The sequence below is a fragment of the Morchella sextelata genome (assembly GCF_020137385.1).
Source record: "Morchella sextelata strain SCLS chromosome Unknown scls_7, whole genome shotgun sequence".
NCBI lineage: Eukaryota > Fungi > Ascomycota > Pezizomycetes > Pezizales > Morchellaceae > Morchella > Morchella sextelata.
In genome coordinates this window covers 485,581-498,591 of record NW_025408622.1, presented here as the reverse complement: position 1 = coordinate 498,591, position 13,011 = coordinate 485,581, and the positions used below count along the sequence as shown (strand labels likewise).

Genomic DNA, 13,011 nt, shown 5'->3' with positions numbered 1-13,011 from the left:
AATTGGGAATAGAGACGGGGTGGAAAGGAAAGGAAAGGAAAGGCGGTGTTTATGTGTGTTTGGGAGGAGGGTATGACTCGTATGAGGGGTTGGGCGGGAATTGAATTGGATGTGTCAATGATCGGAATAATCTATTGCGAGGGAAACAGTGCTGACCACTGCCGCAGGATGGGGTGTGCACCCCAACAGTCTCTGCTTGGTAGGCTCAGAACAGAGGTCTGCCGCAGATCGTATCTTCTAATCTGGCTCGTAAACTTTAGGTAGACGGCCATGTTTGACTCATACTACATGTAGTACCGCAATTGAGGTTGTAAAGGCCTAGCACTAGCATTCATTCCTCTTTTCTGCGAGGCTCCATGGGAAATGGAAATTATCAAAGAGTGGACTCAAGTGGGAACACAACATTCTACCCCTCCCTTACGAACCGACATCGACTAAGCCGAATTGCATACTCTAGTATTGGCATTTTGATAGAGTCACCCATGTACCTGCTTTATTTATCTGTTCTAAGCTGATCCTTACGTATAACCCTAGCCCCTAGGACGTTCGCTGGCAGGGAGAGTCGGGATAAGCTCTGTAGCTTCATGGAGGAGCAAGGATAACTGTATAGCACCTAGGTCTAGACTACAAGTAAAGGATTGTGTGTTGTTCTTTCTGGAGCCTGGCAGGTGGAATGGTTGGAAGCAAGATCTAGATGCTTCCGGCAGTTATGTAGTTCCCTTCGGAGATTTCCACTCCAGGATTGAGTATCAATGATTTCTCTTGCGTGTTTATGCTTCACCGAGAGTGCCTGTTTCGAATTCTAGAAGCAATGGCAATCCAAGATCAGAACACTCAGGATAGCCATGCCAAACCAGCATAACCTACACACTTGCAGGTTAATGCGTAAACGTCGAAGGACTTATTAGAATTGATCCCAGCTAGTACAGTCGGCCTTATATCTATCCGCAAGTATTTAGCAATTCGAATAACGACGTTCAACCTAGACACAAGTCTTCCTTTTGAACGAGTTGGCTGTGTCCCTGTTTATCTGCTATTTGCGTTTGCACCTTTGTTTCCTGGACATGGTCTCTTGAGGAATTTCAATTCCCGAGCTAGCAAACAACCCACTTTGCAAAGGAACCCAAGATATCAAGCACCCATCCAGCCAGCATTACTGACAAGGCATCCCCAATTTCAATTGCCCATCTCCTGGCAGAATCGAAGCTCCGTTGGCCTCCACACGGCTCGGTCAAGTATTCCGAAACATGGATCCCACCCCTCCACGCGCCAAGCCATGCAGCCGCATTCAGCGCCTTGATCATGAGCTCTTGCATAGAACTGGATCATGGATGGCGGGGTAGGTGTACCTACATCTCCTACATACATCATCCTATAACAACCCCCTCTTATCCATCTCGATCTCATCCATCTCGCCCATCTCATCGACACGCCATCACCACAAACAATAATCTGAAAATCAGCAACATGGTTGAACGCAAGAAGCCCGCTCCCATTCCCGTCAGCCATGGAGGTGCGTCTGCACACGGCGGCATGAGCGTTGAGAACGGCAGGGTGAAGGTATGGCGGGGCTTTTGTTTTGTTTTGTTTCTTTGTTGCCTGCGTGGGGAAACAGACTGACTGACTGGTTGGTAATGCGGGTGTATTAGCTGTCATTGCCGTCTGGAGAGTCCGCTGATGTGCTGCTCTACGGTGCGACGGTGGTCTCTTGGATCGCGGGCGGGGAGGAGAAGCTGTTCTTGAGCGAGAAGGCCCACCTTGGTACGCAACCCCCCGTCCCAAGCAGTACCAATAATCTCACCGTGCCAAAGCCAGTTGCTAACAAATAGTCTACAGACGGGTCCAAAGCTGTCCGTGGCGGAATTCCACTTGTGTTCCCAGTACGTCCTTTACCCCGCCGCCTTCACAGCGCACCGGTGATGTACACATCACTGACATTAATTTCCGCCTGCAGGTATTCGGCAAGGCCACCGACGGCCCCGCCGCCACCCTCGCCCAGCACGGCTTCGCCCGCATCTGCAAATGGGAGCTCCTCGGCAAGACCAGCGAGAACGAGTCCTCCATCCAAGTCGACTTCGGCCTCGGCCCCGAGAACCTCACGGTCGACCTGCGCAAGGCCTGGCCGTACGCCTTCGGCCTGATCTACTCGGTCACGCTCACGCGCACCAGCCTGGAGACCAAGATGCTGGTGCGCAACGAGGGCAACGAGACGTTCGACTTCAACCTGCTGTTCCACACGTACCTGCGCGTCCCGAACGTGGGCAACGTGAGCATCGAGGGCCTCAAGGACATCGCGTACAGGTGCAAGGTCACCGGCACCGAGGCGACCCAGGAGACGCCCGAGCTGTCGATCCAGGGGGAGGTCGACCGCGTGTATGCGGATGTCCCGGGGCCGGTCGTGGTCAAGAGTGGCGGCACGCCGTTGTACCGTGTTGAGCGCTCGAACTTGGAGGATGTGGTGGTGTGGAATCCGTGGGAGAGCTGCAAGAACATTGCGGACTTTGGCCCGAGTGATGGGTATAAGAATATGAGTAAGTTTATGCGCTTTTTTACCTCTGTTATCTATTACAAGGACGCGCATTAATATAGAATCGTATAGTCTGCATTGAGGCCGGTGCGGTCTCGAAATGGCACAAGCTGGAGCCGCAGAATGTGTGGGAGGCGGGTGCGATTGTCCACCTTTGACAAGCGAATTCGAATCTGGCGGGGACGGGCGCGGGCGTAAAGTCTCCATTTGGTGTTATGAAGGGAAATATCTCGAGATTGTGATTATGACTAGCTAGTTATTAGCTCTGGTGTTTGCGTTGAACGAGAAATATGAACGTTTTTTTTTTTTTTTTTTTTGCAATTGACCCTTTTCGACCACACAGTTCGTAGTGCGTAGAACAAAGGTGATATTGGGGCTTTATGTTTCGTATAAACCCTTTAGCGAGAGGATGATGACCATTCGTTTTCTCTTTTCGGCACTGCAATTGTCTGATATTTAAGCCCCCTCCTCCTCTCGAGCAAGTGAAAAAGGGAGCTACCGGTGGTACGCAAACAGGTTACGCCAATTCGATCGCCTTGGCCCCAGGTGTAGAGTAACACCCTTCATAGATTATCACTCGACCTCGAGAAACACAAGAAACAAGGCTAAGCCCTGCCATAACGCGCATTAGCACAGGAGCACTATTTCTCGCACACTCTGCTTCTTTGATGAGGGCATCTCTGCCCCATCGTGAGCCTTCCCTGACCAGCCATGATCCAAGCCCCGCTCCATAGCGTCTTGTGATATTCCAGCGTTCGGATCCAACGGGAAACACTGTGTTGCATCGTGTTTAACTCAACGCGAGTTGCCATCACAAAATGGCCGGCTCCAATCACCGAGTATACAAACGCATTAATCGGAGGTTACCCACCACCACTACTACCATTCTTCAATGAGTATTACTATTATCCTGAAAGTTGACAATTCGATAGACCAGTGCTTCACGAGAACCAGGCTCGATTTTCGCTCTCCGGAAGCGCACCTACAGCCCTATTCAGCGCCGCTGGCGAATGGCAGGTAAGAAGGCCGGAAAGCGGCTGGTACCCAAACACGGCTTCGATCCTATTGGGCAACCACCCACCATCGAACCAAGGTTACCAAAGACTGCAGTTGGGTGCGCAATACATTGACCATTGAGAACATCGTCCTCGAGCGAAAGGTGCAGAAAGGTTTAGGGACGTGCAGCTCTAGCGGGGGTCCATAGACACTACGAGCCTTGCGGGTGGACACCTACGAAGCCAGCTGAAGTGCTTCTTCCCCCTACATAGCATTCGAGCTGCAAATATTCGAGAGAAACGATTGATTTCAGCTCCAGGTCTACCCCGAATAGGCACATATTATGTTTCTGGATCCCACCTACTAGTACGTATGCTTACGCAGTTTGTAATGGATGGATGACACGCGGGGGAAGAGATGGAAATTTTTTTTTAGTGAGAGTCAAAGCGGAAAACACATCATGCACCTCACTCCACGAGAACAGAAGCTCAACAAGAAAAAAGCACAAACACGAGTGAGCATCCATGATACACTTCCCGCGGTCCGAACGCCCTTCCTCTCGAGCAGCAAAAAACCTAATTACCTCATGAGCTCAATGAGTTAGCTCCAGGGAAAACGGGCGGTTTTAAGGTATGCCTAGGTACATACCTCTCGCCCATTTTATTCGGAGCGAAAGTCTCAGTTCTTTGGTGCAATTTGAGGGGTTGTTGGGCTGTGTGTCATAGGCTCCGGAGCTGGTTAGGATGGGTAGAAGGACACGATGATTTTGCTCAGTGACACGCAAAGCGGAAAACACACTCTTGAAGAATGAAATACATCATGCACTTAGCTTCACGAGGGCAGGGGCTCATCAAGAAAAAGTACAAACACGAGTGAGCACCTATGATACACTTTTCGCGGTCCGAACGCCGTCCCTCTCGAGCAGCAAAAAACCCAATTACCTCATGAGCTCAATGAGGTAGCTCCAGGGAAAACAGGCAGTGTTAAGGTATGCCTAGGTACATACCTCTCGCCCATTTTATTCGGAGCGAAAGTCTCACTTCTTTGGTGCAATTTGAGGGCTGTTGGGCTGTGTGTCATAGAACTCTCGGGCTGGTTAGGGTGGAAGGAAATGATAATTTTGCATGTGACGTAAGGTTCTAAGTTTTACCTCAACCTCCGAGGGGAGAATGGGGATGTCCTGAGTGAGACTCGAAGCGAAAAACACATACTCTTGAAGAGCGGATCAAATCATGCACCTACATAATCTCATGAGTGCAGAGGTTCAACAAGAAAAAAACACAAACACGAGTGAGCATCCATGATACACTGTTCGCGATCCGAACGCCCTTCCTCTCGCGCAACAAAAAACCTAATTACCCCACGAGCTCAATGAGGTAGCTCCAGGGAAAACGGGTCCTATGAAGATATGCCTAGGTACATACCTCTCGACCATTTTATTCGGAGCGAAAGTCTTAGTTTTTTGGTGCAATTTAATTTGAGGGGCTGTTGGGCTGTGTGTCACAGAGCTGGTTAGAATGGGTGGAAGGAAATGATAATTTTGGATGTGACGTAGTGGTTCTAAGGCTTACCTCAACCCCCGAGGGGGGGGGGTGAGGATGTTCTGATTGAGACACGAAGCGAAAAACACATACTCTTGAAGAGTGAACCAAATCATACACCTAATTTCACGACTGCAGAGTGTGATACCCTTGCGTTCAACCTGGCCCCCACGGCACTGAGTTGGATGACTAACTAGTGAAATAGTATTGTATTGCAAGATAATGATTACGATTAAAGGATACAAAGTGTAGCGAGCTATTTATACTCTAAGAGATTACTCCACGTGATCTCCTTCATTACACAGAGGTTCAAGAAAAAGTACAAACCCGAGTGAGCATCCATGATACACTTTCGCGGTCCGAACGCCCTTCCTCTCGCGCAGCAAAAAACCTAATTACCTCATGAGCTCAATGAGTTGGCTCCAGGGAAAATAGCCATATGAAGGCACGCATAGGCACATACCTCTTGACCATTGTATTCGGAGCGAAAGTCACAGTTCTTTGGTGCAATATAAGGGCTGTTGGGCTGTATGTCGTAGATCTCCCGAGCTAGATGATTCGGGGTGTGACGTAGGGATTCTAAGTTTTATCTCAACCTCCGAGGCAAACTGACGTCGGAAATAAGCGGAATTAGGCAAGTATTCCAACGCAAAACCTCTCCGGTTATTTCGTTCAACGATCCGTGAAAGCCAGTCCAGATAGCTCTTCTACAACGCTGTTCAATTCTCTGTGCTCAGACTCTGGTCCGATCTGTGATGGCCACGAGACAATACAAGGCCAAATTGTCAGTGAGGTTCAGATATCACCTTGGCGAGGCTGGACTGAACCAGCACGCCAAACTAGCTTCAAAAGTTAAATTTAGCTCATCAGCGGTCACCAACACCTCCTTGCAAGTACCCATATCCCGAGTACAAGATAAAAGAGGGCCAGGAAGACTTCCATAAACCTTTCCTGTCCCTATCATTTTACACTTTTCCCTAAATAGGAGAATTTCGGCCCCTCCCCCCCACTATTTATAGCGAGTGATAAATGGTGATTATCGAATTCAATTAATTGACCGTCGACTAATTAATTGATTTATTAACTCATTAGTTCAAGGAACTGCTTCGCCGTTTATATTTACGCTACCTACTTAGCTAGGCTTACAGAACTTCTACTGGTACTAAAAATGCTGGGTAATAGGTATAGTTTTACCTAATCCACCGCCTCTCGCTCGCTCGATGTCAGAGCATGACGGGCGACTATACAGATAACCAAAGGACCCAATTGCAAGTCGTAATATAATGATATAGAATCACCGATAATTAACCCTATCCCCCAAAAAGAAACAAACACAAAAAACAAAAAAACAGAAAGACCCATCAACCACATCCGCCCTCATTAGCCTGCATCCACCACATCCGCCCATCCACCTGGACAACTACGACAATCACCACAACCCCACCGCCAGACCGCACAGAGCACCGAATAAGTACCTGCCGCCCAACATCGCGCCCCCAGCAAACGTAGCGAATAACTACAACCTGGACAAGCAATTCTGCCCCGGTCCCACCGCTAGCACAACCCCCCCCCCCCCCCCCCAGGACAGAGACAGCCGAATAAGCGCCAGAGCCCGGGGGAACTAGTAGTGGACAAACAACGGGCGAGTAACCCTAGCGTGTAGCCGGACCCGAGACAGACTTGCCAGGCCCTGGGAGAGGGGGGGGTCAAGGGGGGAGGGGGACTTAGCTTTTTTTTTTGGTTGGCGTTGAGTTGGTGGGTTGGGTGGTGAAGAGGTTGTTGGGAAAGGTTGTTGAGAAAAGGTTGTTTCGTGGTGGAAGTCGTCCTTGGGTGTGATGTGTAGAGGGGATGGAGGAAAAGATGGAAAGAAGGGCAGGTGGGTGTGTTATATACTCTCGAAAGTCAAAACCGGGAATTAGGTTTGCATCAACAAGCCCTAACATCAAATATCGAACATCAAACTTCGAAGGTTTGGTTTACCATTCTTCCTTGTGGTGTGATGTAGGAGGAATGGAGGGTGCGGGCTTCTAGGTATAGGTGCCTTAAATATATATGTGTCAATGATCCCGCACCCACACCCCTTACCCTACCACATCACTGTTTACCTCTTTTCTTTCTCTCACATTCTAGCACCCCCCCATCTTCACCTTCCATCTTCCAAAGCAAACAACGCAAAACAAACATCCCATTACAAAACCCTAATCTACAACCCGCCGTTCCCCTATCATTGACCCCGCCGCCCCGCCGCCCCGCCGCCCCGCCGCCCCGTCCCCTCCTCCCTCCTCCCCCCTCTCCCCCCTCTCCCCACAACTCCACCACCCCATCACCACCCACTACCTCTCCTTCCTCTCCACTGTCCTCACCTTCGGCACCAACTCCTCCAGCCTCCTCTTATCCTCCTCCGTCGGCACCAGGTCCAGCTTCTTCTCGGCCGCGTCGCTGATGTACAGCATGGCCGTCGCATAGACGACCACGCCTGCGCCGACGAGCGCGCGTGTCTGCGGAGTGAGGTTGCGGTAGTATCTAGTATTGGAGAGGGGGGTTAGTTAATAGACTGGGTAGAGGGGAAGGGGGTGGTACTGCCAGAGTGACATTGTAGTTGAGGTTGTTGGAACTTGAGGGAGCCAAGACGTGCGGGAGTTGCCGGCGGAACTTTGAGGTTTGGAGATGTGAGCAGGCCTAGGCCGGGGTTAACTACAGTACCAGTCTTGTTGTGGTCAATTAAGCAAATATAGAATATCTCTCAAGGGGAGATATAAAATGATCAATGCGTGGGGAATTAACACAAGGACTACAGATTGTTGCTCCAGTACTTTTCTAAAAAAACAACTGCTTCCTGAAATTGTTGATAGCACCAGAGCGACAAGTGGGGCGATTCGATCCCTAACCCTGGCCTCGAGTCAGACTTTATGAGTCTCCCGAGATTCCTTTGGCGACTACTCTAGCCCTGTAGGATATTTTTATTGTTGGAGAATTTCTACTATGCTCTAGAAGCTATTCTTTATCTGCTTTACGTTACAGCTGTGGATAAAACGGCATCACAGAACATCACCCGGTTACGTTTCGCACCAGCTACATAGAGTAGCAGGGTATCGGCTTCGACAGAATCTCTACCACACAACCTCAAACAACCTCAAACAACGAAAAAGACGAGCATAAAAAAGGAGAAGCGCTGCAAACACATCTATCAGCTACATACGGACCTCTATAGCCTCTATAGCCCCAACGCCTTCGCCACAATGACCGACGTCCCCGCACTCGTCACCACCTGATTATGGCCCCCCCACGTCACGACCCACTGCTCAATCTCGTTCCCGCCGCTCTTCGCCCCCGGCCAGCTCTGCCGATAGCTCTCAACCCCATACTCCGTCCTCTCCTTCGCCCGCTGCACCTCCGTCCAGCTCAGCGCCTCCTCCCCCGTCGCGTTCGCCGCAACATAAAACAGCCGGTCGCAGTGCGACCACGGGATATCAAAGTCATTATACGCATGCAGCAGTATCAGCTTCAGCTTCTTACTCTGCTTAACCAGCGTCCTGACGCGCTCATCGCTCTCCCAGCGCTCCACAATAAACCCCGCAAACAGCTTCTGCAGAAACGGGTACGGCCGCAGCGGCGACAAGATCGGCACCACCCCGCCAATGGCATACGTGACGACCAGCTCCTTGATGTTTGTGAACGCCGCGATCGTGATGATGGCGCCGAGCTCGACGGGGTGGGGGTGCGTGATTAGGCGCTCGGCGACGCCGAAGGTGACGGCTGTGCCGAGGGACTGGCCGACGAGCGCGACGTGGGACGGCGGGAGCCCGAGGGTGTCGAGCGCCCAGTGGACGGCGGCGAGGCCGTCGGTGATGAGGCCGTGTTCGGAGGGGGTGCCGCTGGAGAGACCGAAGCCCCGGTAGTCGATGGTCAGGATGTGGATCTTGGAGGGGTCCGCCGCGGAGAGGGAGCGCAGGTAGGTGGGGCGCCAGCTGGCGCCGACGGTGCCGGCGTTCTGAAGAGATGGATGTCAGTGGCTATATCTAGGTAGGTACCGGTGGTATAAGTATCAAGTCTAGCTACGCACCCCATGGACTGTAGTTCTAGTTAGCAAAACCCCACGCAAACAAACCAAAGAACAAACACATACAATGAATAATCAACCTCGCCTCCGGATCGCTCATCAACAACTTAATCCCCTCCGACTGCAACACATCCTCGGGGATACCGTCCGGCTGCTTGACCAGCTCGTCGCGGTGCGCCTTGTACAGTCCCAGCGGCAGCACATGCCACGCAAAGATCTTCTCACCGTCCGGCGTGTCCAGGAAGAACGGCGTGACTTGGTTCTCTAGATGTTCCCACAGCAAATACGTAAATAACTAAACCAAGCCAAAAACTTGCTAGCTAGTAGAAAGGGCAGCGGGGGGTAAGCAAAACGTACTAGCAAACCCAAACTCCTCCGGCTTCGTGAGGTCCTGGCGCCAGGTTACTTTGAGGAGGTTCATATAGATCGCACTGTCCACACACAACACACTGTAATCAGCACATACTCACACCCATACAAGATAACCCCCATCCCCAATAATGATAAAATAACAAGCAGAAAAAACATACTTGCGCTGCACCCACGGATTCGCCAAGCAGCCCAGAAACACAAAATACAGCGCCCCCATCGCCGCCAGCGACCAGTAGGCCTTCTTTATTAGCGGGTTCATCCCCATCTTCTCTTTCCTCTCTTTCCTCTCTAAAAAAAAAAAAATTGTGGTGATTGAAATTGGAAAAAGGTCGTGTGCGCGCCTGAAAAAGACAGTGTCGTGGAGCTCTCGGAGATTTATACCTCCGGTAGAGTAGGTTGGTAAGCCTTGGCGGTGGTGCTTGATAGCGATAAGTGACGTGGGGACGGCAACTAAGCGTGAATGGGAAGGTATCATTGTCTCCCTCTGGACAGGGGAGGTTATGTATGAGTGGGTAGGTTTTGGAATACCCCTCATTTGGAGTGCATATTTGTCGTGGAGTTCCGGTGGCCGGTTTCCTTTTGGGTGATTTGTCGTTGGTTTGGGTGTTTGGGGTTGAGTAATTGAGGTGTGTACTAATTTGTAGATATTTATTTTCCAGATTCCAGATTCCCACCGACCCATACAAGATGCCCAAAAGAAAAGAAAAGTATGAAGTAATAGGTAATAATAATACAGATAGGTAAAGGAAAAAAAAGAACAATAGAGCAGACTCCATGAAATACATTGAACTCGTTACAGTAGAGTACTAAAATGTCAAAGTATACTATATCGGCTGGCCGGCCACGAACAATACTACAATTTAGTGGAAATGATATATCTGGGGTGAAATGAGAACCCTTTTCGAGACCCTATTTTGTGGCATATCAAATGCGTGTGAAATATGCATCCGCTAAATCTACTCCGTCAACGCTACTCAAGCAACTCTACCAGTCCGAATTAGTTCGAGAAACCCTATGATAGTAAAGGTCTAGAAAGAGCCAACATACCCAAACCTCACCCTAGGAGTATATCCTGCGACACATATGGCGGCGGTGACGGCTGTCTCGCGCGAGACTATCACACGAGAGATCAGCAACCCCTTCTTCAACCCCTTCCTCACAATCAACATACCCAAAGTCCCTGATGCAGCGCAATAACCCTCCCCGCATACTCCATCGAGACGCCCAAGTTCTCAATCAGAAACAGCGTATTAATCGCCCACAGGCTCATCTCCATTGGATGCTTCCTCTCCTCCTCCTGCAACGACGAATGCGCAAACGTCCACCTCATCGTCGTCTTCAGCACCTTCAGCCGCTCCACCACACCCACCGGATTCTTCACAAACGCCGGCAAAGAGCGACTGTTGCACCATTAGCTTCCTTCGCTACCATCAATTCAGTAATCAGCGGGGAGGGGAGTGAAACCTGTGCGCCATGATGATGTTCGCCAGCGCAAGAAAGTCCCAGCCCTTAAACAGCACGTCGGCCTTGCGGTGCCTCACCATGCGGTTGATCTCATCAGCCTTCATCTGCCGCCAGCTCAGCGGGTATGCGGCGGCGTTTGCGACCAGGAACTCACGCAGTACGCTGGTGAGCACCTCCATAAGGCGCAGCGAGAACTCGGCGACGGTCACGGCGGAGGCGAGGTCGCCTTCGTAGGCGAGGGTGAAGCGCGGGAAGATCGTGCCGGAGTACTCGACTCTGCGTCGGGCGCGGTTCTCGCTGCGGGAGTCAGCTTTGTGGCGGGTGGGAGGGTTTTGGGGGGGGGGGGGGGTAGATACCTGCCCAGGAGCGGGTTTGAGGGCTTGCGTTTCACGACATTTGCTCTATTCTGCTGCGGGGTCTGTGGGCTATGGAGGAATGGTTAGCTAAGCTCACTAGAGCTATATACTCAACGGACAGAGAGCAGAGCTTACGCATTCGGCACACCACCTGGTGGCCGAGCCGCCGGGCTCGGGCTCTCCACCCGCCGCTCCGGCAGCGGCGGTGTCTCAGCCCTCAGCGTCTCCACCCGCCGCTCCGGCAGCGGCGATGTCTCAGCCCTCAGCGCCTCCACCCGCCGCTCCGGCAGCGGCGGTGTCTCAGCCCTCAGCGTCTCCACCCGCCGCTCCGGCAGCGGCGGTGTCTCAGCCCTCAGCGTCTCCACCGAGCCCGTCAGATCCACGACCTCCAGCTCGTCCGAGATTGCGATACCCGGCACCGCGGCACTTAGCATGTCGTCGTCGTCAAAGTCGTCAAAGTCGTCGTCCGTGAACCATAGCTGCTGAGCTGATGCTGCTGCTGGTGCAGTTGATGCTGGTGTTTGGAGTGCGGGTGCTGGCGGCTTGGTGGGTGTGGCTTTTTTCTCGACTTCGTTGGCGACGGCGATGAGGTCGTTGTAGTCGATCTCGCCCCAGGCTTCGCTGCCGTAGCCGTCTTCTTCTGCGTCGTCCATGACGGGGTGGTGGGGGGGGTGGGGGGGGGTGATGGTGGTGGAGGTGTGGTGGTGGAGGTGGCGGGAGGTCGTTGGCGAGAGAGCTGGGGGAAGCAGGGAAAGCAGAGCTCCAGCACTGCTGCCTAGAGAAGGTGTATCCAAGCTATGTCGTATGCAATGCAGCAGCGGCTCGTGCCGAGTACGGGCGAAGGTTAATAATTGGTAGGAAGTTTATTTGGAGCTTATTGGGGGGAGGATGGGAATAAAATTATCGAAAGAAGTTATTAATTAATCTTGTCTCAATCTGCTAGAGATTTTGGCAATTCATTGATTTGTTTAATTCTCTATTAATAGAGCTCCGTGGAGTAATAACCGTGGTCGGGTGCGTGTGTTGAGTTGCTGCCACGATCATTGGTATCGTCCGTTGTCGCCACGGCTTGGCGCGCCAAGCCGTGGCTGGGCTTTCTTTCAAGCAGGACTGTCAACCATCGCCCACAACCACAACCACAACCACAACCACAACCACAACCACAACCACAACCCACCCCAACCACCACCATCATCAACCCCACCATCAACCTCCATCATCACCAGCTCACACCAAACACCATCGCTTGACCCCATCATGCTCCCACGGTAATCTCCCCCCATCTCCACGACACCCCCAACGCAGCACCTGGCAGCCAGTCTCGGGTCGGTTACTCGCCAGGGTTATCTCGCCCGCAAGTTTACCCAACGCTGGTCCCCCGGGCTCTGACGCTTACTCGGCTGTCTCTGTCCTGGCGGGATCCAATGTTACCAGTGTTGGGACCGAGACTATATGGCGCTGTCCAGTGTGTGGTTATTCGCCACTTTGCTGGCGTTGGGCCTGCGCGCGACGGGCTCTTATTCGGATGTCTCCGTTTGGCGCGCGGGGAGTGGAGATGGGGGTGATACTGACGGGCGGCGGGGTTTTAGGGGAGAGGACTGTGAAGGCAGAAGGTAAGCGTTAATCCCCTTTTTGTTTCGCACTTTTGCATCATCCCCCGCTTCCCCTACCACTACCCACACTATCATCGCTGCT

The 13,011-nt window shown here is 51.9% G+C and overlaps 4 protein-coding genes across 4 annotated transcripts; 1 reads left to right on the top strand and 3 right to left on the bottom strand.

Moving 5' to 3' along the window:
- Positions 1–1,467: 1,467 nt before the first annotated feature.
- On the top strand, positions 1,468–2,685 carry H6S33_011812 (uncharacterized protein; the record flags this gene model as incomplete). Its single annotated transcript, XM_044843155.1, has 5 exons — positions 1,468–1,560; positions 1,650–1,761; positions 1,837–1,880; positions 1,955–2,531; positions 2,600–2,685. 5 exons carry the CDS (start codon positions 1,468–1,470, stop codon positions 2,683–2,685), a joined length of 912 nt encoding a protein of 303 aa, XP_044695480.1.
- Positions 2,686–7,397: 4,712 nt separating this feature from the next.
- On the bottom strand, positions 7,398–7,658 carry H6S33_011811 (uncharacterized protein; the record flags this gene model as incomplete). Its single annotated transcript, XM_044843154.1, has 2 exons — positions 7,398–7,587; positions 7,645–7,658. The coding sequence occupies 2 exons, from the start codon at positions 7,656–7,658 to the stop codon at positions 7,398–7,400; spliced, it is 204 nt and encodes a 67-aa protein (XP_044695479.1).
- Positions 7,659–8,278: 620 nt separating this feature from the next.
- H6S33_011810 (uncharacterized protein) lies at positions 8,279–9,761 on the bottom strand (the record flags this gene model as incomplete). The annotated part of the gene is made up of 5 exons (XM_044843153.1): positions 8,279–9,055; positions 9,128–9,135; positions 9,191–9,388; positions 9,482–9,555; positions 9,655–9,761. The coding sequence occupies 5 exons, from the start codon at positions 9,759–9,761 to the stop codon at positions 8,279–8,281; spliced, it is 1,164 nt and encodes a 387-aa protein (XP_044695478.1).
- Positions 9,762–10,550: 789 nt separating this feature from the next.
- H6S33_011809 (uncharacterized protein) lies at positions 10,551–11,969 on the bottom strand (the record flags this gene model as incomplete). The annotated part of the gene is made up of 5 exons (XM_044843151.1): positions 10,551–10,610; positions 10,668–10,896; positions 10,961–11,257; positions 11,317–11,385; positions 11,452–11,969. 5 exons carry the CDS (start codon positions 11,967–11,969, stop codon positions 10,551–10,553), a joined length of 1,173 nt encoding a protein of 390 aa, XP_044695477.1.
- Positions 11,970–13,011: the final 1,042 nt, after the last annotated feature.